General features: G+C 43.1%; 2 protein-coding genes across 5 annotated transcripts in view; one reads left to right on the top strand and one right to left on the bottom strand.

The window, feature by feature from the left end:
- The window catches only part of LOC126418908 (dehydrogenase/reductase SDR family member 11-like), a 290,829-nt gene that overhangs the window by 107,236 nt on the left and 157,745 nt on the right, over window positions 1-25,848 (top strand). The gene's annotated exons all lie outside the window — the stretch shown is intronic.
- LOC126418909 (dehydrogenase/reductase SDR family member 11-like) overlaps window positions 22,088-25,848 on the bottom strand; it is a 54,511-nt gene continuing 50,750 nt past the window's right edge. Inside the window, exons 5-6 of the mRNA XM_050085931.1 lie at window positions 22,541-22,687; window positions 22,088-22,315 (exon numbers count right to left, since the gene is read on the bottom strand). Of these exons, the coding sequence (XP_049941888.1) occupies window positions 22,274-22,315; window positions 22,541-22,687 (189 nt within the window). The 3' untranslated portion in view covers window positions 22,088-22,273. The remainder of the gene's footprint in view (window positions 22,316-22,540; window positions 22,688-25,848) is intronic.

The following is a 25,848-nucleotide window of genomic DNA, read 5'->3' as shown; positions in this document are numbered from 1 at the left end:
CAGTAGATTTCTAGTCTCGAGAAAAGTTATTGTACTCGAACATAATACGTGTTCCAAAATTGTACAGCTGATCGATTTTAGAGATATAGGTCTATAGTTCTGCACATCTGCTCTCTTGGGCTGGGAGTTTTCGTCTTGAGCCTGGCATACAGTTATCTGGGGGAACTCTTTCTCTAAAAAATTCAAATAGCTCTGAGCACTATGGGACTTAACTTCTGAGGTCATCAGTCCCCTAGAACTGAGAACTACTTAAACCTAACTAACCTAAGGACATCACACACATCCATGTCCGTGGCAGGATTCGAACCTGCGACCGTAACGGGTGGGCGGTTCCAGACTGTAGCGCCTAGAACCGCTCGGTCACTCCGGCCGGCTGCTCTTTCTCTATTACGCACTTTTATTTAAGACGTTCCCAACTTTGACTGTGAGTTCTCGTCTTACTTTTGCTGTTGGTAGTGAAGCTATTTAGACAGAGTTTGGACTTAGCAGTTTGTGGACAGTAGTCTGCTGTCTAAGGGTTTAGGTTTCAGCGCACTGAAAACATTGCGGGACCGCATTCTTGTTTACAGTGTACAATACTACGAGAGTCGTCACTGCACTCCACCAGCACGTTTTCTTTGACAGTGAAGTAGCCCCCCGATCGGCATAAGGTTAGATAGTGTAAATTGCTGGGATCAGTTGTAAAAGTTTCTTCACTGAGGTTTCACGTCAATTGGAGTAGATTCTCCTAGTTTTCAGTACGGAAGCGAAATCAGTCACTCCGTGTGGAGATTCTCAGATCGCGTTATTCATAGCTGGGCAGAATTAGGCAACCAATACTAGTTTATTGCAGTTACTTCGTGTTTTCATGTGTCCACTGGGCGTTTTGTAACTTGTTTATTATTCATTTTGATTGAATTGGTTTTATTTCAAGTAAATTGTATAGTGAAGACTAGAATTTGTCCTTTTAGTAGAAGCACAGTATACCTTTCACCATTCGATTTGTTGGTATGTTTGGTGCTTACTAAGTAACTTTCAGAGTAAGTAGCTGATCTGTATCAGCAGGTCACGAGACTGAATATTTGATTGTCCTCAGAATGACTGTAACAGTCCACCAGATAATTTCATGTTACATGATATATTTTGGAACAGTTACTATCTTACTTATATTGTGCTCTACACATCTCCTAAAAGGGGGGGGGGATATTTGTGAGTGACAAGGCCAACCTTCAAGACAGCAAATTCCGTTGCGTAGTAAGAGACTGATAGATAGCCTATTCCTGCATGTTTCGAAACTACTCAGTAACGAGGTATAAAACTACACACACAGAAAACCGTAACAAAACAAACGACTGGGGGAGTGTTAGATACTTCCTAGTGCAAGTACATGATTTGCGTTAATGATAAGCATGAAATGCTAATATTATCGCGTTTTTTTGAAAGCGAATATTTTGATAATTGAATGAAATGTTCTGTTAAAAATTCTCTTGTATGCTTGCTGAAAGCCAGGCCTTAATTTTCTCAGGGCGCTATCGACAGAAGTATCATACGTATTCCAAAGTGAAGACATCCGTCTTACTCACGATGGATTAAAAAGAAACTTTCTTTAATATTACGCGATAAGTCAATTAAACACAATGCTTAATTATTTTTTCCGTGAGGTTTGATACTCCAGGATAGTTGTCTATGTGCAATGGCAGCGTACACATTTATAGAAATTACTCCTAATAAAACTGTACTTCTGGCCAAAAATGAACTGGAAAATATTACAAGACGCCGTTTTGTATTTATTGAGATTATTCTTTTTAATACTTTAAGCATTAAATGACTATTAAAATAGCTTATACCATTTTTATCATTAATGGCGTAGCTACAACAATGATCCTATACAAAATGGCTAGGGCAACATTTAATTATTACGTAACTAAATCATGGGAAGGAGAGGTACTTGCTATTGACGAAAATACAATTTTTATAAGCCGTAGTTTCATATATATTCAGAATATTACTAGTATTACTACAGATAATTGTATTAGTTATAGACCGTGAACAATAAGCGTCCGTCAGCTAGAACATCAGAACCAAAAAGATAATGAAACAAAAAGCTTTCATCCCTTTTGTACCAAATGACAAAGATACTACAAATAACTATTCTGAGAGCGCATATAGCGCTCCCATTGTTGAGTATCGATAATTTAATTTATACTCTTTTTTTCTCCGGAGGCTATGCTATAACATGATTTATGCCTGACAAAAACTGAAGCACCCAGAAGCGGAGGAGAAAAAGAAACGGAAACTTCTTTGTAGAGAGAGTATGGAATGTTATTTCAAAGCATACAAAATCATGCCGAGTTTGCAAAGAAGTTGGCAGTATGAGCACACTTATCAGTGTGACGTTGTGCCGCTTTCGGCCTGGCTGGATGTACTGACTTCTTTGGGAAGGGTATCATAAAACCGCTGTATGTCTCCTGAGGCAAGGTGGCCCACAGCTGTTATAAAAAATTCTTGATATTTTGGATACTGACGCTGGGACGGAGTTGACATCGGGCTGAGATTTGGGGATCTTGCCGATTCAGGGAGTACCTCACCATCTGAAAGAGAGTCCCTTATGCCGGCCGGTGTGGCCGAGCGGTTCTAGGCGCTTCAGTCTGGAACCGCGCGACCGCTACGGTCGCAGGTTCGAATCCTGCCTCGGGCATGGATGTCTGTGATGTCCTTAAGTTAGTTAGGTTTAAGTAGTTCTAAGTTCTAGGGGATTGATGACCTCAGATGTTAAATCCGATAGTGCTCAGAGCCATTTGAACCAAGAATTCCTATTGTCGCTTGACGGGTAACACTCGAGGACGCAGGATGACCGTGACATAGCGTCGTGTTGTTTGAGTTCCCTCAGCCATGATATGAAGTCATACACTTTGGCTCCACACACCCTGACCCCAGGAGGCACACAGCTGTGCCTCTCCAGCACATTTTAAGAAAGAGATATCTTCAAATGTCGCCATCAGACTCACCGGCGGACATGTCCGAAAGAACAGACACAATATCCATATAAGTTCTGGCAATACCGGCCATGACCTTCTTCTGTGCGGATGCACACATATTCCCCGAACTCTTACGGGACTTGGTAAGAATGTCTTACACGAGTAATGGATGTGTTGGGGTGGGATACTATGTATGTAGTGCGTGGAAATATAAGGTGAGAATGTGGGTCTCGCGGGATGCGTGAGCGATTTAGTCCCTGCAGTCGGACTAACCTTTGTGCCCTCGGTGGCTCAGGTGGATAGAGCGTCAGCCATGTAAGCAGGAGATCCCGAGTTCGAGTCCCGGTCGGGGCACACATTTTCATCTGTCCCCGTCTTTATATATCAACTCCCGTCAGCAGCTTAAGGTATTAATATAATTCTAATTCCATTCATAAGTGTTCCATGCTTCGTGCTCACTGCGGCACTCCAAACGCAGCCGCTTATGCCGTGCTGATAACGGCAGCCTACGCTCGGGACGATAAATTCCTAGTGAAGCTGCTGCTATTCCCCCAACCAATGGTGCGGGAAGGCACAGAATATTTCAGGAAGCCCGTTACTCGTTGTCGGATGGCAGACGCAGATGTGTAGAGGTTACGAAGTGCTTGGTCCACATTACAGTGATCCACTCTCGTGGTGGTCAGACTTGGGACGACCTACATCTACATCTACATCTACATGGATACTCTGCAAATCACATTCAAGTGCCTGGCAGAGGGTTCATTGAACCACCTTCACAATTCTCTATTATTCCAATCTCGTATAGCGCGCGGAAAGAATGAACACCTACATCTTTCCCTACGAGATCTGATTTCCCTTATTTTATCGTGGTGATCGTTCCGCCCTATGTAGGTCGGTGTCAATAAAATATTTTCGCATTCGGAGGAGAAAGTTGGTGATTGGAATTTCTTCAGAAGATTCCGTCGCAACGAAAAACGCCTTTCTTTTAATGATTTCCAGCCCAGATCCTGTATCATTTCTGTGACACTCTCTCCCATATTTCGCGATAATACAAAACGTGCTGCCTTTCTCTGAACTTTTTCGATGTACTCCGTCAGTCCTATCTGATAAGGATCCCACACCACGCAACAGTATTCTAAAAGTGGACGGAGAAGCGTAGTGTAGGCAGTGTCATTAGTAGATATGTTACATTTTCTAAGTGTCCTGCCAATAAAACGCAGCCTCTGGTTAGCCTTCCCCACAACATTTTCTATGTATTCTTTCCAATTTAAGTTGTTCGTAATTGTAATACCTAGGTATTTAATTTAATTTACGGCTTTTAGATTAGACTGATTTGTCGTGTAACCGAAGTTTAACGACTTCCTTTTAGCACTCATGTGGATGACCTCACACTTTTCGTTATTTAGGGTCAACTGCCTTTTTTCGCACCATTCAGAAATTTTTTCTAAATCGTTTTGCAGTTGTTTTGATCTTCTGATGACTTTATTAGCCGATAAACGACAGCGTCATCTGCAAACAACCGAAGACGGTTTCTCAGATTGTCTCTCAAATCATTTATATAGATAAGGAATAGCAAAGGGCCTATAACACTACCTTGGGGGACGCCGGAAATCACTTCTGTTTTACTCGTCGACTTTCTGTCAATTACTACGAACTGCGACGTCTCTGACAGGAAATCGCAAATCCAGTCACATAACTGAGACGATATTCGATAAGCACGCAATTTCACTAAGATCCACTACGGTACAGTGTCAAAAGCCTTCCGGAAATCAAGGGATACGGAATCGATCTGAAATCCCTTGTCAATAGCACTCAGCACTTCATGTGAATAAAGAGCTAGTTGTGTTTCACAGGAACGATGTTTTCTAAACCGATCTTGACAGTGTCAATAGACCGTTTCCTTCGAGGTAATTCATAATGTTCGAAAACAACATAAGTTCTAAAATCCTGCTGCATATCGACGTTAACGATATGGGCCTGTAATTTAGTGGATTACTCCCACTACCTTACTTGAATATTGGTGTGACCTGTGCAACTTTCCAGTCTTTGGGTACCTGAATCTTGACGCTAAGTATATCTGCCCTCACTCTTCCATGCAGTCCAACACCAGGGTTCTGTCATCATGTATGAATGCTCTAGAAATGTGGATGTTGCATGATTAGATCAACCGACTAAATGGAGACGTACAAAACCTTTCAGGTGCTGAAAACGCTGTCACAGGCGAGTAGGCGGCTTCCACACGTCCTTTCCTAGCGATCATTCAAGATCTGATACTGTTCATGCACTTTATATGCTCTACCAGACCCGGTAAGAACACGAACAAAACTAACGTACTGTGGTGTCCGTTCTAAGTGTCGCAGAGGACTGCAACTCTAATCATTTACATACCTGCCGATGGTGTGAATGTGGAAAGGTTACAATGTCATCTGGCCAAGTCTTATAGGTGATCACTTTTTTCTCAGGCAGTATACACTGAGGTCATGAGATATCTCTTAACATAGTGTCGGACCGCCTTTTGTCCGGCTAAGTGCAGCAGCTCGACGTGGTGTGGACTCGACAAGTCGTTGGAATTCCCTGTAGAAATACTGATCCACGTTGCCTCTACAGCCGCCTATAATTGCGAAAGTGTTACCGGGGCAGAATTTTGTGCGCAACCTGACCTCTCGATTCCAGTCAACGATCGGTTCAGCTCGACAAGAGGGCCCAGTCCATTCCATGTGAACATAGCCCACACCGTAATGAAGCCACCACCAGTACCTTGTTGACAACTTGGGTCGATGGCTTCATGGTATCTGCACCACTGTGATGTCTGCACCATCATCTCTTACCAACTGAAATCGGGACTCATCTGACCAGGCCATGTTTCCAGTCGTCTAGAGCCCAACTACTATGATCACGAGAGCAGGAGGGACGCTGCAGGCGATGTCGTGCTGTTGGCAAAGGTACTAGCGTCGGTCTTCTGCTGCCATAGCCCACCAACGCGAAATTTGGCCGCACTGTCCTAACGGATACGGTCGTAGCACGTCCCACATTGACTTCTGCTATTGTTTCAAGCAGAGCAGTTTGTCTGTTAACATTGGCAAGTCTACGCACGTGCCGCTGCTCTCGGTCATTAAGTGAAGGTCGTCGGCCACTGCGTCGTCCGTGCTGAGGGGTGAAGCATGGACTGTGGTAGTCTCGACACACTCGTGACACTGTGGAATTCCGAATGCTGAATACCCTAACGATTTCAGAAATGGAGTGTCCCTTGCGTCTAGCTCCACCCATCATTCCGCGATCAACGTCTGTTAATTCTCACCATGCCTCCATAACTACGTGGAGAAACCTTTTCACACGAATCACCTGAGTACAAGCAACAGCTCCGGCAATGCACTACCGACGTCTGTTAAAGTGTACGCCATTGTCCCACGGTATCTCTCACCTCGCGATATATACGCAATGCTTCTTAACAAAGGTTCTCGCTATTTCATAGAAACTGGTCATTTATCAGTCAACCCTTGCTCTAGGGAAATAGTGACGCCTTCAGGTCTCGCAGCTGCTACTGTGGCAATCTTGAGAGGTGAACTCTGCGGAAACACAGGTCGGAGCTTACCCCTACTCGGATGCGCTCTTCCTGGCGACGAGGTCCTTCCTCAAGCCTTCGAGCAGCGCAGACAGAGACTGCTTTGTGGCTGCGGACATGGCCGCCTGGCTGCTGGGCGGTGGGCTGTGGCCCCACAGCCTATACGAGGAAAAACACTTACTTACAAGGTGCAGGATTTCATACTGATGGGCTGCTTCCAGATGTTAGCTGAGTCTTTTTTTTCATTTTATGAAGGAAAAAACGACGCAGCTCAACACCCTGAAGCACACCATGCATCAACCACGTGAGGATGTCTGAGAGATCACAAGCTACCAAAAACGGTCTTTACATCCTTGGCGGTCTGAGGCTTGTTTCTGCGCCTGTCATTTCATCTCCTAATGCTGCAGACGTCATCAGAAGCCAAAATAAAAAAGCACTCCGTCTTCAGGCCACGAGTGGCCTACCGGGACCATCCGACCGCCGTGTCATCCAAGCACTTAATTTTCAAACTTAAACACGCGCAGACGTCATCAGAACCCAAAATAAAATAGCACTCCGTCTTCAGGCCACGAGTGGCCTAGCAGGACCATCCGACCGCCGTGGCGTCCTCTGGGGATAACAGACCTTTCACTTAATTCCAGTGCTCTAGCAGATATACAGGGTGGTCCAGTGATAGTGACCGGGCCAAAGATCTCAAGAAATAAGCGTCAAACGAAAAAACTACAAAGAACGAAACTCGTCTAGCATGAAGGGGGAAACCAGATGGCGCTATGGTTGGCCCGCTAGATGGCGCTACCATAGGTGAAAAGGATATCAATTGCGTTTTTTTTTTAAATAGGAACCTCCATTTTTTATCACACATTCGTGTTGTACGTAAAGATATATGAATGTTTTAGTTGAATCACCTTTTTCGCTTTGTGATAGATGGCGCTGTAATAGTCACAAACGTATAAGTACGTGGTATCACGTAACATTCCGCCGGTGCGGACGGTATTTGCTTCCTGGTACATTACCCGTGTTAAAATTGACCGTTTACCAATTGCAGAAAAGGTCGATATCGTGTTGATGTATTGCTATTGTGATCAAAATGCCCAACGCGCGTGTGCTACGTAGGCTGCTCGGTATCCTGGACGACATCATCCAAGTGTCCGGAAAGTTCGCCGGATAGTTACGTTATTTAAGGAAACGGGAAGTGTTCAGCCACATGTGAAACGTCAGCCACGACATGCAACAAATGATGATGCCCAAGTAGGTATTTTAGCTGCTGTCGCGGCTAATACGCACATCAGTAGAAGGCAAATTGAGCGAGAATCGGGAATCTCAAAAACGTCGGTGTTGCGAATGCACTCGTACCATATTTCTATGCACGAGGAATTGCATGGCGACGACTTTGAACGTCGTGTACAGTTCTGCCACTGGACACAAGAGAAATTACGGGACGATGACAGATTTTTAGCATGCGTTCTATTTAGCGACGAAGCGTTATTCACCAACAGCGGTAACGTAAACCGGCATAATACGCACTATTGGGCAACGGAAAATCCACGATGGCTGCGACAAGAGGAACATCAGCGACCTTGGCGGGTTAATATATGGTGCGGCATTATGGGAGGAAGGATATGGTTCAAATGGCTCTGAGCACTGTGGGACTTAACTTCTGAGGTCATCAGTCCCCTAGAACTTAGAACTACTTAAACCTAACTAACCTAAGGACATCAAACACATCCATGCCCGAGGCAGGATTCGAACCTGCGACCGTAGCGATTGTGCGGTTCCAGACTGTAGCGCCTAGAACCGCTCGGCCACCCCGGCCGGCGGCGGAAGGATAATTGGCCCCCATTTTATCGATGGCAATCTAAATGGTGCAATGTATGCTGATTTCCTACGTAATGTTCTACCGATGTTACTATAAGATGTTTCACTGCGTGACAGATTGGCGATGTACTTACAACATGATGGATGTCCGGCGCATAGCTCGCGTGCGGTTGAAGCGGTATTGAATAGCATATTTCATGTCAGGTGGATTGGTCGTCGAAGCACCGTACCATGACCCGCACGTTCACCGTATCTGACGTCCCCGGATTTCTTTCTGTGAGGAAAGTTGAAGGATATTAGCTATAGTGATCCACCGACAACGCCTGACAACATGCGTCAGCGCATTTTCAATGCATGTGCTAACATTGCCGAAGGCGAACTACTCGCTGTTGAGGGGACTGTCGTTACACGTATTGCCAATTGCATTTGAGGTTGACGGACATCATTTTGAGCATTTATTGCATTAATGTGGTATTTACAGGCAATCACGTTGTAACAGCATGCATTCTCAGAAATGGTAAGTTCACAAAGGTACATGTATCACATTGGAACAACCGAAATAAAATGTTGAAACGTACCTACGTTCTGTATTTTAATTTAAAAAACCTACCTGTTACCAACTGTTCGTCTAAAATTGTGAGCCATATGATTGTGACTATTACAACGCCATCTATCACAAAGAGAAAAAAGTGGTCCAACTAAAATATTCGTATTTCTTTAAGTACTACACGAAATATGCAATAAAAATGGGGGTCACTATTTTAAAAAACGCATTTGATATCCATCTGACCTATGGCAGCGCCAGCTAGCGGGCCAACCATAGCGCCATCTGGTTTCTCCCTTCAAGCTAGACCAGTTTCGTTCTTAGTAGTTTTCTCGTTTGACGCTTATTTCGTGAGATATTTGGCCCGGTCCCGATTAATGGACAACCCTGTATATTTTACTGTGGCCTTACAGTACCCTATACAGCATTTGTAACTTAATATCTTCTCTATTTTAACGTCAATGAAGCTAATGCATGCGTACGTGTTACTTACGCGAAGCTGAGCTACGTTTTGTAAATGTTGAGTGTGTGTGCTGCTGTGAAGCGTACGGCTAGAGATGATTGTGCTTGCAGCGAGTCTGCGGTCCGCCTGTGATATAGGCATCCCGCATCACAGAACGGAGGTGGGGGATGCCTTCATCACGGAGAGTGAAACCAAATCAGATGTTCGCGGTACGACTGAGGCCCTGCCGGAGACTAAAAGTTTTAGCCAATGACCGCCAATTGTCGCTACCCGAACACCGCGGATCGACAGCAGCGCCAGAGGTCGCGATCAACGTGTGGACTATTTTCCTACACAACCCACGTGACCGAAAATATACGTACACCCGCGGTAGCTGAGTGGCCAGCGCGACAGAATGTCAATCCTAAGGGCCCTGTTTCGATTCTCGGCTGGGTCGGGGATTTCCTCCGCTCAGGGACTGGGTGTTGTGTTATCCTCATCATCATCAACTGATCCCTCGACGCGCAAGATGCCGAAATGGCGTCAAATCGAAAGACTTGCACCCGGCGGGAGGCCCTAGTCACACGACATTTACATTTTTATTTAGAAAATAGTCGCAGAAAACTCGTGTGCCAACCAGCCTTATAAGCCGACGCAGCGCTGGCCAAAAGGCAGTTCGACACGCCGCCCGGACTTTTAGGGATCTGTCATTCCGGGCGCAATATCCACGTGCCTCGTCTCCTGTTAGTCCCGGATTGTCAGGAGTGGTAGCTTCGGTCCGTGAATCAAGAGTGCTGTGTAACTGTAGTATGGCCTCCCTGGACAATTTTGTGGTAATGGTGTGCCGACCACTCTCCATTAGTTTTGTTACCGTCTTTTCTTTAGTGGACTTTCTCGAGCGAGAGACTTGTGAGGAAAACGTTTTATTTTTCTTCTGATATAAGAATTTCTTGCTTAAACTGTGTTTTGTTTTGACTACTTTGTTGACATCAGCAATGTTCTTGTTTATTGGTTTTTCCCAATAAAAACAGAGTAAGGAGTAACGTTCGCGTTTTGTCTCTGTTACCGCAAATACAGCGTTGTTCAGTCAGTTTCCCGAGAATTTAACGGCACTCCCGAAGTCCACATGCGAAAAAATGAGAACTTTAAAGTGTATAACACAAATACCCGACAAAATTATCACACAGAAATACGCGACGTTATTTTTTGCCATGTTTCACGTTTTACTAACTATCAACAAATCCATATATGTTTCGATGAAGATCACAGAAAAAAGTCTTTAGTTTGCTTAGTGAATGTCAAATGAAAATTTTTTTCTCTATCTAAGGCGAAAAGCTCGGAATGACTGTGAGACTATGCCAGAGTGGCAAAGCAAAAGTCTGTAACAGCAATCTGAAAGTAGATTTGTAATAAATCCTAAACCGGCAATGGTTTTATTTAAATAAACTTTTGAAGCCATACTTGTGATGGTTCCGGTTGTAAGTTATAAACCTTATCATTAGAAAAAATGCTTTCTTTGTTGGGAAAAGGAATAGCGCTCTCTGTGGAGGTTTTTATACATGCTGTATTGTGTCACCTACTGTGTTTTTTATCATTTCTACTACTTTTTAATTGCAAAACGTTTTAAAGAGAAAGTTAGTGGACAACACTCCCTGTCTCCCTCCACTCAAACAGATTCTCATACTTGTTACCGTCCCCTCTCTGTGCCGGTCTTTCTTTTCACTTTAGAAAACTTACTTTCAGTAGTAGTTAGGCAGTAATTTACGTGATTTGGGAGTCAAGGGCAATAATCATTACTTTTAAATAACAATGACAATACTAAAAAACTTTTGTTGCTAATAATATAACAATAGACTATTTAGGGCGTAGAATAATAACCACTACCAGTCAATCTCTGTTTTCCTCTGTAAACTCGTTAGATGTTGTAACTGTACGTGCATCACAAGCTGTTTTGTATCAAAGGCAAGCAGCATATGTGTAAAAAATCGATAGATTTAAAAAAAATGGTGAATGGATTCTCCATCTGTACTGATCTCCAACTTTGAGCGTTGAAACATGTAACTGAATGTAACAACCAGCTGAAAATAGACACAAGCCCGGAACCGGTCCTCTATTAAATAAAATCACCCTCTATTGTGACTGGTAGTAGTTGTTATTCTGCACCCTGTAAAGGGACAATCACGTGGTTCAACTAGATCTATTATGGGTAACGTTCAGAACAGAGTTTTGTTATGTTGTGATAACACCTGTGGAACACGTTCGGAAGTGTATTCCAGGTTGTAAGTATAATGCAATACAACAGCAAACAAATCAGTACGCAGAAGCAGTAGAAAACGCACCCGTTGATGTGGATGACGAAGCCGTCGTCGACGCCTCTGCTGATCATGTCCTGGATCGCCTCCCTGGCACGTTGAGGTCCCACATGCGCCTCTACGATTCCGTTCTTCCAGCTGTGTACATCGCGGGTATTACAGCACCGAAAACAGAAAAATCTCCGCAGACACATTCAAAACATATGATGTGATTCTTCAATTTCTCCTGGCGTATTTGTTGCTCGAACAGTCCACGGGTATACTGCCGGTTCATAGTGTCCAACGGGCACAATATTTCGGCGATCAGACATGTCGCCATCGTCAGTTGCGCTGACGAACTGTGCTCCTGAGGGCGGGCGGCCGATTTAAATCCCCTACCCCCGCGGGCCGCTCTCTTCGCCGTCCGCGCCCGCGCGCCGGCGGTCGCGAAGGCGTCAGAATCTGTCGTAGCGTCGATGTGCTTGCTACGTCCACCCTGGTCGCCAATTCGTACTTCTTGCTTAGAGTCTTCTTAATTACATTCAATGCCGGGTCCCAAACCTTGCTGAGATTGTAGCCGCAATCTCGGTTGATAAGATCTTCCCCGGTGCGGCTACAACCACAGCAAGGCTTGGAACCCGGCACTGAATATAATTAAGAAGACTCTCAGCAAGAAGTACGAGCTGGCGACCAGGGTGGACGTAGCAAGCACATCGACGCTACGACAGATTCCGACGTCTTCGCGACCGCCGGCGCGCGGGCGCGGACGGCGGAGAGAGCGGCCCGCGAGGGGAGGGGATTTAAATCGACCGCCGGCCCTCAGGAGCTCAGTTCGTCAGCGCAACTGACGATGGCGACATGTCTGATCGCCGAAATATTGTGCCCGTTGGACACTATGATCCGGCAGTATACCCGTGGACTGTTCGAGCAACATTCAAAACAGTTTTCAGCTGAAAGTGTGTTCGTAGACTGATGTATAATGACTCTATCTCTCTCTCTCTCTCTCTCTCTCTTTCTTTCTCTCTTTCTCTTTCTCTTTCTCTGTCTCTCTCTCGCACGCACACACACAAACACACACACACACACACACACACACACACACACACACACACACACACACACACACACATATACACAGAAGCACCAGGCAGCATAGTCCCGAATTTTCCTCTGGAAACACGATTCCCAACCACACAAATATGGACAATATTTCGTATAATATTACGGTCTCCACTTTAAATTTGTCATTGTGTGTTTAAAATTGTGGGTCAGTCCTGTGGAATGGGCTCCTCGACAGGCAGTGAGGGCACAAGGGCAGCCTACCGGCCGTCGTGTCCTCCTCTGCCTTGCGCCGTCATGCAGATGCGGTGTGGAGGCGCTTGTGGTCAGTGCTATACCAGAGAGCATCGCAAAAGCGATAGGCAACCCTTCGGGCACCTGGGGCATGCGAGCAGCCTAAATTGCCCCTGCACGCCTCAGCGTCGCCACGTCACACTGTCGCAGTAACGGACGGACACCAGGCAGCGGTACCAACACTAGCAGAGGCTGCCATTTCAAAAGACCTAGTCGCATCCGCCACACACGTGACCAGAAAACAGTGCCGCGAGTATTCCGCCCCCTTCCGCTGTAAAGGTCGGCGCCAGAGCTGCACAGATCAGTTCTTCTGGCTTCGAGAGCCTCTCCTAGCCTCTGGGCGGGTGCTACTCGTCAAATCGTCTTAGGACGCCCTCGCAGTATTCAGCATTCATCGTTCTTTCCCTTGGTGCAGTCAGACTGTAACCAGGGATACAGTCTGATTTTTCTGTTTCTATGCAAGTGTTATTCCGCCAAAACCTCTCAGACAAACAGAAGCTAAACGATGTCAAAGTTCGCGTAAGGAAGGCTATGCGTGAAGCGTTCAGTGAATTCGAAAGTAAAATTTTATGTACCGACTTGAGAGAAAATCCTAGGAAAGTCTGGTCTTACGTTAAATCAGTAAGTGGATCGAAACGGCATATCCGGGCACTCTGGGATGATAATGGCATCGAAACAGAGGATGACACGCGTAAAGCTGAAATACCAAACACCTTTTTCCAAAGTTGTTTCACAGAGGAAGACCGCACTGCAGTTCCTTCTCCAAATCCTCACCAACCGAAAAAATGGCTGACATCGAAATAAGTGACCAAGGAATAGAAAAGCAACTTAAATCACTCAACAGAGGAAAGTCCACTGGATCTGACGGGATACCAATTCGTTTTTACACAGAGTACGCAAAAGAACTTGCCCCCCCCCCCTTCTAACAGCCGTGTACCGCAAGTCTCTAGAGGAACGGAAGGTTCCAAATAATTGGAAAAGAGCACAGGTAGTTCCAGTTTTCAAGAAGGGTCGTCGAGCAGATGCGCAAAACTATAGACCTATATCTCTGACATCGATCTCTTGTAGAATTTTAGAACATGTTTCTTGCTCGCGTATCATGTCATTTCTGGGAACCCAGAATCTACTCAGTAGGAATCAACATGGATTCCCGAAACAGCGATCGTGTGAGACCCAACTCGCTTTATTTGTTCATGAGACCCGGAAAATGTTAGATACAGGCTCCCAGGTAGATGCCATTTTCCTTGACTTCCGGAAGGCATTCGATAGAGTTCCGCAATGTCTCCTGATAAACAAAGTAAGAGCCTACGGAATATCAGACCAGCTGTGTGGCTGAATTGAAGAGTTTTTAGCAAACAGAACACAGCATATTGTTCTCAATGGAAAGACGTCTACAAACGTTAAAGTAACGTCTGGCGTGCCACAGGGGAGTGTTATGGGACCATTGCTTTTCACAATATATATAAATGACCTAGTAGATAGTGTCGGAATTTCCATGCGGCTTTTCGCGGATGATGCTGTAGTATACTGAGAAGTTGGAGCATTAGAAAACTGCAGCGAAATGCAGGAAGATCTGCAGCGGATAGGCACTTGGTGCAGGGAGTGGCAACTGACCCTTAACGTAGACAAATGTAATGTATTGCGAATACATAGAAAGAAGGATCCTTTATTGTGTGATTATATGATAGCGGAGCAAACACTGGTAGCAGTTAATTCTGTAAAATATCTGTGAGTATGCGTACGGAACGATTTGAAGTGGAATGATCATACAAAATTAATTATTGGTGAGGTGGGTGCCAGGCTGAGATTCATTGGGAGAGTCCTTAGAAAATGTAGTCCATCAACAAAGGAGGTGGCTTACAAAACACTCGTTCGACCTATACTTGAGTATTGCTCATCAGTGTTGGATCTGTACCAGGTCGGGTTGACAGAGGAGATAGAGAAGATCCAAAGAAGAGCGGCGCGTTTCGTCACAGGGTTATCTGGTAAGAGTGATAGCGTTACGGAAATGATTAGCAAGCTCAAGTGGCAGACTCTGCAAGACAGGCGCTCTGCAACGCGGTGTAGCTTGTTGTCCAGGTTTCGAGAGGGTGCGTTTCTGGATAAGGTATCGAATATATTGCTTCCCCCTACTTATACCTCCCGAGGAGATCACGAATGTAAAATTAAAGAGATTCAAGCGCGCACGGAGGCTTTCCGGCAGTCCTTCTTCCCGCGAACCACACGCGACTGGAACAGGAAAGGGAGGTAATGACAGTGGGACGTAAGGTGCCCTCCGCTACACACCGTTGGGTGGCTTGCGGAGTATAAATGTGGATGTGGTTGTATTCAAGACAGCTTAATCGGACTTAGAATATTGTTGTTGTTGTGGTCTTCAGTCCTGAGACTGGTTTGATGCAGCTCTCCATGCTACCCTATCCTGTGCAAGTTTCTTCATCTCCCAGAACCTACTGCAACCTACATCCTTCCGAATCTGCTTAGTGTATTCATCTCTTGGTCTCCCTCTACGGTTTTTACCCTCCACGCTGCCCTCCAATGCTAAATTTGTGATCCTTTGATGCCTCAGAACATGTCCTACCAACCGGTCCCTTCTTCTCGTCAAGATGTGCCACAAACTCCTCTTCTCCCCAATTCTATTCAATACCTCCTCATTAGTTATGTGATCTACCCATCTAATCTTCGGCATTCTTCTGTAGCACCTCATTTCGAAAGCTTCTATTCTCTTCCTGTCCAAACTATTTATTGTCCATGTTTCACTTCCATACATGGCTACACTCCATACAAATACTTTCAGAAACGACTTCCTGACACTTAAATCTATACTCGATGTTAACAAATTTCTCTTCTTCAGAAATGCTTTCCTTGCCATTGCCAGTCTACATTTTATATCTTCTCTACTTCGACCATCATCAGTTATTTTGCACCCCAGGTAGCAAAACTCCTTTACTACTTTAAGTGTCTCATTTCCTAATCTAATTCCCTCAGCATCACCCGACTTAATTCGAATACATTCCATTATCCTCGTTTTGCTTTTGTTAATGTTCATCTTATATCCTCCTTTCAAGACACTGTCCATTCCATTCAACTGCTCTTCCAAGTCCTATGTTGTCTCTGACAGAATTACAATGTCATCGGCGAACCCGTTTTTATTTCTTCTCCATGGATTTTAATACCTACTCCGAATTTTTCTTTTGTTTCCTTTACTGCTTGCTCAATATACAGATTGAATAACATTGGGGAGAGGCTACAACCCTGTGTCACTCCCTTCCCAACCACTGCTTCCCTTTCATGCCCATCGACTCTTATAACTGCCACCTGCTTTCTGTACAAATTGTAAATAGCCTTTCGCTACCTGTATCTTATCCCTGCCACCTTCAGAATTTGAAAGAGAGTATTCCAGTCAACATTGTCAGAAGCTTTCTCTAAGTCTACAAATGCTAGAAACGCAGGTTTGCCTTTCCTTAATCTTTCTTCTAAGATAAGTCGTAGGGTCAGTATTGCCTGACGTGTTCCAATATTTCTACGGAATCCAAACTGATCTTCCCAGAGGTCGGCTTCTACCAGTTTTTCCATTCGTCTGTAAAGAATTCGCGTTAGTATTTTGCACCTGTGACTTATTAAACTGATAGTTCGGTAATTTTCATATCTGTCAACACCTGCTTTCTTTGGGATTGGAATTATTATATTCTTATTTAAGTCTGAGGGTACTTCGCCTCTCTCATACATCATGCTCAGCAGATGGTAGAGTTTTGTCAGGACTGGCTCACCTAGGGCTATCAGTAGTTCTAATGGAATGTTGTCTATTCCTGGGGCTTTGTTTCGGCTCAGGGCTATCAGTGCTCTGTCAAACTCTTCACACAGTATCGTATCTCCCATTTCATCTTCATCTACATTCTCTTCCATTTCTATAATATTGTCCTCAAGTACATCGCCCTTGTATGGACCCTCTATATACTCCTTCCACCGTTCTGCTTTCCCTTCTTTGGTTAGGACTGGGTTTCCATCTGAGCTCGTGATATTCATACAAGTGGTTCTCTTTTCCCCAAAGGTCTCTTTAATTTTCCTGTAGGCAGTATCTATCTTACCCCTAGTGAGATAAGCCTCTACATCCTTACATTTGTCCTCTAGCCATCCCTGCTTAGCCATTTTGCACTTCCTGTCGATCTCAGTTTTGAGACGTTTGTATTCCTTTTTGCCTGCTTCACTTACTGCATTTTTGTATTTTCTCCTTTCATCAATTAAATTCAGTATCTCTTCTGTTACCCAAGGATTTCTACTAGCCCTCGTCTTTTTACCTACTTGATCCTCTGCTGCCTTCACTATTTCATTCCTCAAAGCTGCCCATTCTTCTTCTGCTGTATTTCTTTCCCCCATTCCTGTCAATTGTTGCCTTATGTTCTCCCTGAAACTCTGCACAACCTCTGGTTTAGTCAGTTTATCCAGGTCCCATCTCCTTAAATTCCCACCTTTTTGCAGTTTATTCAATTGTAAGCTGCAGTTCATAACCAATAGATTGTGGTCAGAGTCCACATCTTCCCCTGGAAATGTCTTACAATTAAAAACCTGGTTCCTAAATCTCTGTCTTACCATTATATAATCTATCTGATACCTTTTAGTATCTCCAGGGTTCTTCCATGTATATAACCTTCTTTTGTGATTCTTGAACCAAGTGTTAGCTATGATTAAGTTATGCTCTGTGCAAAATTCTAACAGACGGCTTCCTCTTTCATTTCTTACCCCCAGTCTATATTCACCTACTATGTTTCCTTCTCTCCCTATTCCTACACTCGAATTCCAGTCACCCATGACTATTAAATTTTCATCTCCCTTTACTATCTGAATAATTTCTTTTATGTCGTCATACATTTCATCAATTTCTTCATCATCTGCAGAGCTAGTTGGCATATAAACTTGTACTACTGTAGTAGGCGTGGGCTTCGTGTCTATCTTGGCCACAATAATGCGTTCACTATGCTGTTTGTAGTAGCTTACCTGCACTCCTATTTTTTTATTCATTATTAAACCTACTCCTGCATTACCCCTATTTGATTTTGTATTTATAACCTTGTATTCACCTGACCAAAAGTCTTGTTCCTCCTGCCACCGAACTTCACTAATTCCCACTATATCTAACTTTAACCTATCCATTTCCCTTTTTAAATTTTCTAACCTACCTGCTCGATTAGAATATTTTCTATATAAATGTATTTGACTATGAAGACACTGAATGTGTTACTTCTCAGACACTGGAACCACCATACTGTCAAGTCTTCACTTCTGTGAGACACAGTAATTGTGATTTTGTTATTGCCGTCGAATCAGACGTTTCTTTCCTTCGTCAATAAACTTCTGGAAACTGTTTTCCCTGTGTCGGTGTGAGCGGCACATCAGCCGGCACACCGCTCTCCTGGCCATTTTGCAGACTGCTCAGACCGTGGAGCTGCTACTATTCGGTCACGTAGCTCCTCACTTGACATCACGAAGCTGAATTGTACTCCGTAGCGAACCTCCCACCAGGCAAAATTCCTTGCCAGTACAGCGAATCGAACCCAGATTTTCCGCATGGTAGCCATCTACGCTGATCACTCACACACAGAGGAAGGCGAGTTTGTAAAGACTGCTGAAATTCAAAATTCTGCTTTTAGATTTAGTCAGAGAGCTAAGTTGGCAAACATGACTTAACAGCCGTGGTTTTCGAGTAGCGTGTCAGAAATCGAAATTAGCATTTCTTAACAATTCTTTGCTAGAACAGCTACGTAACATTGGGCAGTTTCTTTCCTCTGTGGAATCCTCGGTCGTCTTGAAGACACTAAATGATTGTTGTGTCAAAACGTTCAAAAGAGAAGCGGATGATTACTTGCAGTGCGATATTAACTATTTTGAGGAACGATTTGACTTTGAAGAGAATGTTTACAAAACTTCCAGGCCAGTCTCATTAAAGGGGGAACAGGCTCAGTTTCAGCATTCATAGCAGTGGCTTCTTCATACGAACTTCTTGTTGACGAGGATTTCATGTTCGAAAAGTATATCCAGTTAAACACCTTTCTGAAGGAAGAAGAGAACTTTTGTAAGCTGAAGTCTGATGAATGGATGGAATTTTTTGGTCATTTTGAAAATAGTGAAAAACTGTTGAACCTATTTTCCGTACCTCATTCCAATGGTGCTCCAGAAAGCATTTTCATCTTCATGAAGAACACATGGTGCGATGACAGAAAGCGTTTATCAACGGCTATATTAGAAGCTGAATTAAGGGTGAAGATGAATTACTCATTTACGTGCCTGCAATTTCGTCCTTTTGTCGACGGGGGAGAATGGAAGGTCCTATTAAGGAGGTTGAAAAGTGAGCGAAAATATTAATAAACCAAAATGCAGTGCTTTGTTATATTGTATTTTGAATTTAGGCCCTATGTATATTTCGTGTAGATTTCGTGAGAGGAATATAGATTTTATTGAGAAGAAAACCTAGCAACCCTGAAAAGCATACGGCGTAACGACATAATCCTCCCGGCCAGCTTTCAGAATAGATTAAAGAAGTTGGGCATTTGGTTTCCAAGCGTTGGATTTCTCTGCTGGGCTGGGCGGTTGCCACGAGAGGTCCAAGACGCCGCAGATTCTCGTAATTGGCCACCCTGATGGCCAAGAGCATTGGCGCATTGGCTTTTCGGGAACAGCGAGGAGGCCTAACCGTCGTTCCAGGAGGTGTCTAGCACAGGTTGCGCACCAAACACTGTCACAGCGAACCCCAGAACAGCGGTAAACGGAGAAAATCAAAAACAGTTAAAAACTGCGGTTGCAAGAGAGAAATGGTAGCTTACTGCAGCGAGAAGTATGACTGAGGCAAGAAAACTAGAATTAAATATAAGCAAATATTAAAAAGTAATAGCAAAAGAAGACAGAATGGAGTGATAGGCACACTGTAATTGGCTAGCGCTTTGGAAGAAACGCTGACGTAGCAGATCGTGCGACCTGTTGAGGATTCTCTCTCACTTTCCTGGGAGACTAGGTAAGGTCACAGGTACCGGAGAATTGGTGGCTTTGGCTTCTTATGTAGGCATGGCGGACTGAAGAAGGCAGACTGATACGCTGACTTGGTATTTAGTAGCGGTGTTGAAAGTCGTTTACGCCTTTGTATTCATGATACAATTATGGGATTTTTGTGTACACAGTTACCGGATGGTTACAATTAAATTTTCCCTATTTAGCACATTATAACACGTAAACTAATTACCGTGCGATTACGAAGCTTGCTAGCATTAATGTTCAGAGTATGGGGTACGTGACGCCGTGCGTGGCCGGCCGGGCTGGCCGAGCGGTTCTAGGCGCTTCAGTTTGGAACAGCGCGACCGCTACGGTCGCAGGTGCGAATCCTGCCTCGGGCATGGATGTGTGTGTCGTCCTTAGGTTAGTTAGGTTTAAATAGTTCTAAGTTCTAGGGGACTCATGATCTCAGCAGTTAAGTCCCATAGTGCTCAGAGCCATTGGAATCATTTTTGAGCTGCCGTGCGTCACAGCGCCACCGACCAGTTCCAACTATGGGCATCAGGTACCGTGATCAGTTATCGTGATTCAGTCTCACCCACCTGACCAGCATAGAACCCTCAATTCATCCCGTGGTGTTCACTAGACTGCCGTGTGGCCTGACGTCCATCGGGTGATGAAAACGGTAGATGTATCCTTAGTGCCCACACGGATTCTTTTTCTCACCTTTGATAGAGTGTCGCTCCCGTCCAAGATCGTGACTCTGTGTATTAGACTGCTGTTACTGCGAACTTTGACAGTATAGTGCATACATAAACCGAATTTTACTACAAATTTATTAAATTTTGCTGCTTCTCCTCTATAATTCCTGTGATACTGCATAGCTTTACGTAGATAACTCTCACAACTGGCTAATATCAATATGTATATGTGTGATCATGAAATGAAAAGTCTAATGGATAGATTTTTTGGTACAGCCTTTGAAACATCCCCTTAGAAAAATTATAAATGACTGTGCTCATAAACCTCTTACGTTATTTGATTTTCAAACAGATGAGGAAAACTGAACGTACTCAGACATTTCTCTCTTTACTTATTCTGATCATCACTAAACAGACACACAATATTTTTAGCGCAACGCAATCTGGCTTTCAATAATCCCTACAAAAGAGTGGCCCTGACTAACAATAACCTATACCGTTCATGAATCACTTACCTCACAAAAATCTTCGTTACTCGAACTACTGCAATACAGCGAGCGCCAATACTACCAGCTAAATAAAAAATTCTAACTACTGAAGGCTCTAACTACTGATACGCATAGTTAGCAAATGAAAGATTTTGATAGAGAACAAATAATGTATTTACCTTAATAATATTCAAAAGTCAACATATATATATTATATATCAGTTCATGATATACAGTATTACAAATTTACTCTCTCTGATGGACACACGTCCAGATCATCCGCTCTCAAAACTCTGCCATCTCTCTCCCCACACCGACCACTGCTGGCGGCTCACCTCCAACTGCGCAACGCTACGCGCTGTTCACATCCAAATGCCGAACACTACACAAGCGAATATTCCAACAATGCAGAGCAGCCACAGACTGCACACAGCTCAGCCAGTGATTTTCATACAGAGCGCTACGTGACGTTACCAACATAAAAACCTAAACAGCCTATTTACACAGTAATTTTGAGATTAACTTTTAGGCACAGATTTGGTCCTGGAGTCGCCAGTGCTTCTGCAACAAGGATGGTAATACTAACCTGTAACACTGGGCCTAACAGGGGTTGAAAATAGGAGATAATCATTGCAAATCTACATGAGCACTGGGATACAGTAACCTTTAGCTATAGCATTCATTTTAAAAATCACTTTCTGTTAAGTCATTTTTTGCTATGGCTAATAATCATTTCCCCATCTGGAAAAAGATATGTACTCAAGTTCATGTCATTGCGAAACATTCAGTCAGTCGTAAGCAAGTTTTTTTGTCGTATATTATCTTCAATGGTAACTTAAAAGCAACGTTATACAGACCTGGACCGTAAATTGTAATGTGTTTGACATGATGCGTGAGTGGCCTCAGGTACTTATTGTGACAAGAGTAAACAAACGAATAAGTAGTAATCAAACAAATAAAAGGAGAAAATTGGATATTTATTTTTTAAAGACGATTTTGTAACTTCTTAACAATTCAATTGATTATGAGATACCGGAGTAATGTACGGGTAACTGCACAACACAAACAAATACATGACCAGCAATTCAAGGTGAAGGACAGATGCAGCGCGTTTATCCGTGCATTATCACAAAGGATTCCATCTAGAACGGATCACCTGTCGGGTGGATTAGGATGTCATGAACCTGGAACAAAAAAACATCGGTTTGTTTGTTTTCCTCTATTCCACTGGCGAGATAAAACGAGCGAGAGGCAAAGTGTGAAAGAAATACGGCAAAAGTTAGAATTTTTCAGTGCACAGCAGCTAAGAGTAGCAGCAAAAATCATTTGACAAACTATAGCTTGCCGAATATATGAATCTTTTTGACTGGTGTGTACCCGCAGGAACTGTAGTACGGAAAAAGCTTTACCTGTACTCTCGGATGCTGGGACAACATGTAGATGACAGCATTCGCTATATCTTCTGGTTCCAGATAAGGTGCTGTCTTGAACATTTCAGGTGTCAAGTGTTTAGTTGTATTGTAGAACTCTGTCTTCACCAATCCGGGAGATACTTGCTGTAACGAAAAAAAAATGAGAAGGAGAAGGGTTCCAAAACAGAATACAAATAGTAATTTTTGATCTGAATCATATAACAAAGTTCTCGTAGGTTGTTTTAAACTATGTTATCTGAGATAAGCAGCATATAGAAATTAATCTATAATATATTCTCCGCAATGATATACAGTTCTTTCTCTATGGTGAGCTTTTTCCTGAATACCAAGTGTGAGGGAATCAGTTTATTTTTCAGGTTTAAATAGCCGTCCAGCCAAGTTCGAGAGTGTCTCTCAAAGATTATTGAATAAATAATTTAAAAACCAGATATATATGAGAGTACAAGATCAGAAGAATATCGGTGAATGGAAAAAGTCCTGGACAAAAGATTTCACTGGGTTATAGACTTACAGCTCCAGCGGCTCGTATGAAAGCCGTCTGCCAAATAGCCTGCAACTGAGACTCAAAAACGAAATTCATCAACTAAACAGAAATGTACCTGATGATGATGATGATGATGATGATGACAAGGCGATCGAAATGTACAGCAGACTGAGTAAAGAATTGGTGAGCAGAACATCGATGTTATCTGTCAACGTTGCACCCTCAATGTAGGACCTAGCTGAGTTACCAGAGAACTGTATTCGTTCCCTTTCACTACTTGAAATGTTTCAGAAAATCGTTTTGTGTGAGGCGGTTTCAGAGTCCCACTGTTTGAACTTCTAGGTTTGTATACGACCCACAACTAGTTCCTCTCCTGTACCAACACCATCATCTCAGACTAGCGATTGTATCTAACATCCTGAACTATTTGTTCAGCATATTGCTGTCTCTGTCTTTCTGCTCATCTTCTGCCCTCAGTGGCTCCATTAGTTCCACGGAAGCTATTCCTGTGATTCTCAACACATGTGCTATCGTCCTGTCCCTTATTCTTGCAGTGCCAGCGTTTTCCTCATGTTCCCTTTCTCGTAGATTCTGTTGATAACTTCCTCATTTTTTATCTTCTCAGTCCATGCAGCTTTCTTCCGTAGGACATCTCAGTCACTTTGAATCTCTTATTTTGCGATTTTTTCCACCTGTTCCTGATGTACTTTCACAGAAATTTCTTCCTTAAATAAGGGTCTGCGACTGATACAAGTAGATTACTTGGTGGAATAAGGAGAAAATAGAAATCTTAATTACTTGTATTTAATAACACACTCATCGCTGAGGTATAGAAAAGCCAACTATGATAGACAGCAAAATAGCCACAAGTTCCACACATACAAACTCTCGTGAAGATGCTGCGATCAGGTCTGTCCTCAGTGCCTGTGTATAAATTCTCTTTAAATCCAAAAGATTTAAAATGAGGTGTGTAAACTATCAATAAGATTGCTATCGAACAAATAGCAAACAAACATTGATTCTATCCACAAGAAGCTGAAGAAAATACAGATCATAACAAATAAATCGTCATAGCAGTACTCAGACAAATAATTTAAATAAATGCACAAGCGTTTCGTATTTTGAAACAACTTCAGATAGAATGGAAAAAAAATTCAGAAATACTTTCATCATCACTACCGGAGTTAAGGAATAGAACACAACATGAGGCAGATACAGAATAAATGTGATCAACTTGGAATATATAAAATTATATGCTCCAATTATTATCAGTTCTTTTACCAGTTATAAAAGCCTCTGCAGAAACATGTTGGGTGATTCAAAATGAGAAAGAGCACAAATCTGCAGCATATACCTAACTACAAAGCACAAAATACCCATTTTCGTTAAATGATCTCGATCCACTCCAAATTATTCAGAAACGCAGAAGACTATTTTCGAGGAAAGAGCTATAAATGAGATAAAAAGATAGAACAATGTTGAAACACTGCTGTGTAGCGATAATTGAGTCAGTCGTTATGGACCTTATGACAGATCTGTACCAGTTTAGGTAAATTTCACAAAAGTCACTTAGAATATATTACTAACGTGATTACAGTAACAGAAATTCAGAATACGTGTTTTCTAAAGAGACTTCTGTTCTCTTTTATTTTGATGACGCCCAGCACAAATTCCTCTCCTGTGCTAACCTTATCATCTCAGAGTAGTTCTTGCAACCAAGTCCTTAGTTATTCTGGAAAAATTACAATCTGTCTTCCTCCGCAGTTTTTACCCTCTACAGCTGCCTCTAGTACCATACTGTCCCATCTTCTAGTCAGTGTTTCCGCATTTTCTTCGCCGATTCTACTGAGAACCTCCACAATCCTTACCTTATCAGACAACATAATTTTCAACATTCTTCGGTGGCGTCGCATCGCAAATGCTTCAATTACCTTCTGTTACGGGTTTTCTGCAGTGCATGTTTTACTGTCACACAATGCTGTGCTCCAAACGTACATTCTCACAAATTTCTTCCTCAAACTGGAGCCAGTGTTTGACACTAGTAGACTTCTCTTGGCCAGGTGTGCCCTTTTTGCCAGTGCTAGTGTGCTTTTATGTCCTCTTTGCTCCGCCCGCCAAGGATTATTTTGCTGTCTAGGCAGCAGAATTCCTTTTTCGTTTTTCTTCGATTTTCTCTCAATCGACATTATGTACGTATTAGCGTGTTCATTCCATTCAACAAAATCTGTAATTCTTCTTCGCTTTTCCTGAGGATAGCAATGTCACTAGCGAATCTTATCATAGATATGCTTTCACTTTGAACTTAAATTCCACTCCTGAAGCTTTCTTTTATTTCTGTCATTGCTTCTTCGATGTATAGATTGAACAGCAGGGGCGAAAGACTACAACCCTGTCTTACACACTTTTTAATCGGAGCTCTTCGTTCTTGATCATCCACTCTTATTATTCCCTCTTGACTGTTCTACATATTTTTTATTAATCTCTCTCTCTATAGCGTACCCTTGTTGTTCTCAGAATTTCGAGCAACTTGCACCATTTTACATTGTGGAAAGCTTTCTCCAGGTCTTGATTTTCCATCAGTTTTGCTTCCATTATCAACCGCGACAATAGAACTGCCTCTCTGGTTCCTTTACCTTTCCTAAAGCCAAACTGATCGTCTTGTAACACTTATTCAGTTTTATTTTCAATTCTTCTGTATACGATTCTTGTCAGCAACTTGGATGCGTGACCTGTTAAACAGATTGTGCATAATCCTCGCACTTGTCAGTTCTCGCAATCTTCGGAATTGTGGGGAATATGT

The sequence above is a fragment of the Schistocerca serialis genome, chromosome 9 (genome assembly GCF_023864345.2).
Source record: "Schistocerca serialis cubense isolate TAMUIC-IGC-003099 chromosome 9, iqSchSeri2.2, whole genome shotgun sequence".
Taxonomy (NCBI): Eukaryota; Metazoa; Arthropoda; class Insecta; order Orthoptera; family Acrididae; genus Schistocerca; species Schistocerca serialis.
This window is presented reverse-complemented; position numbering and strand designations above follow the sequence as displayed.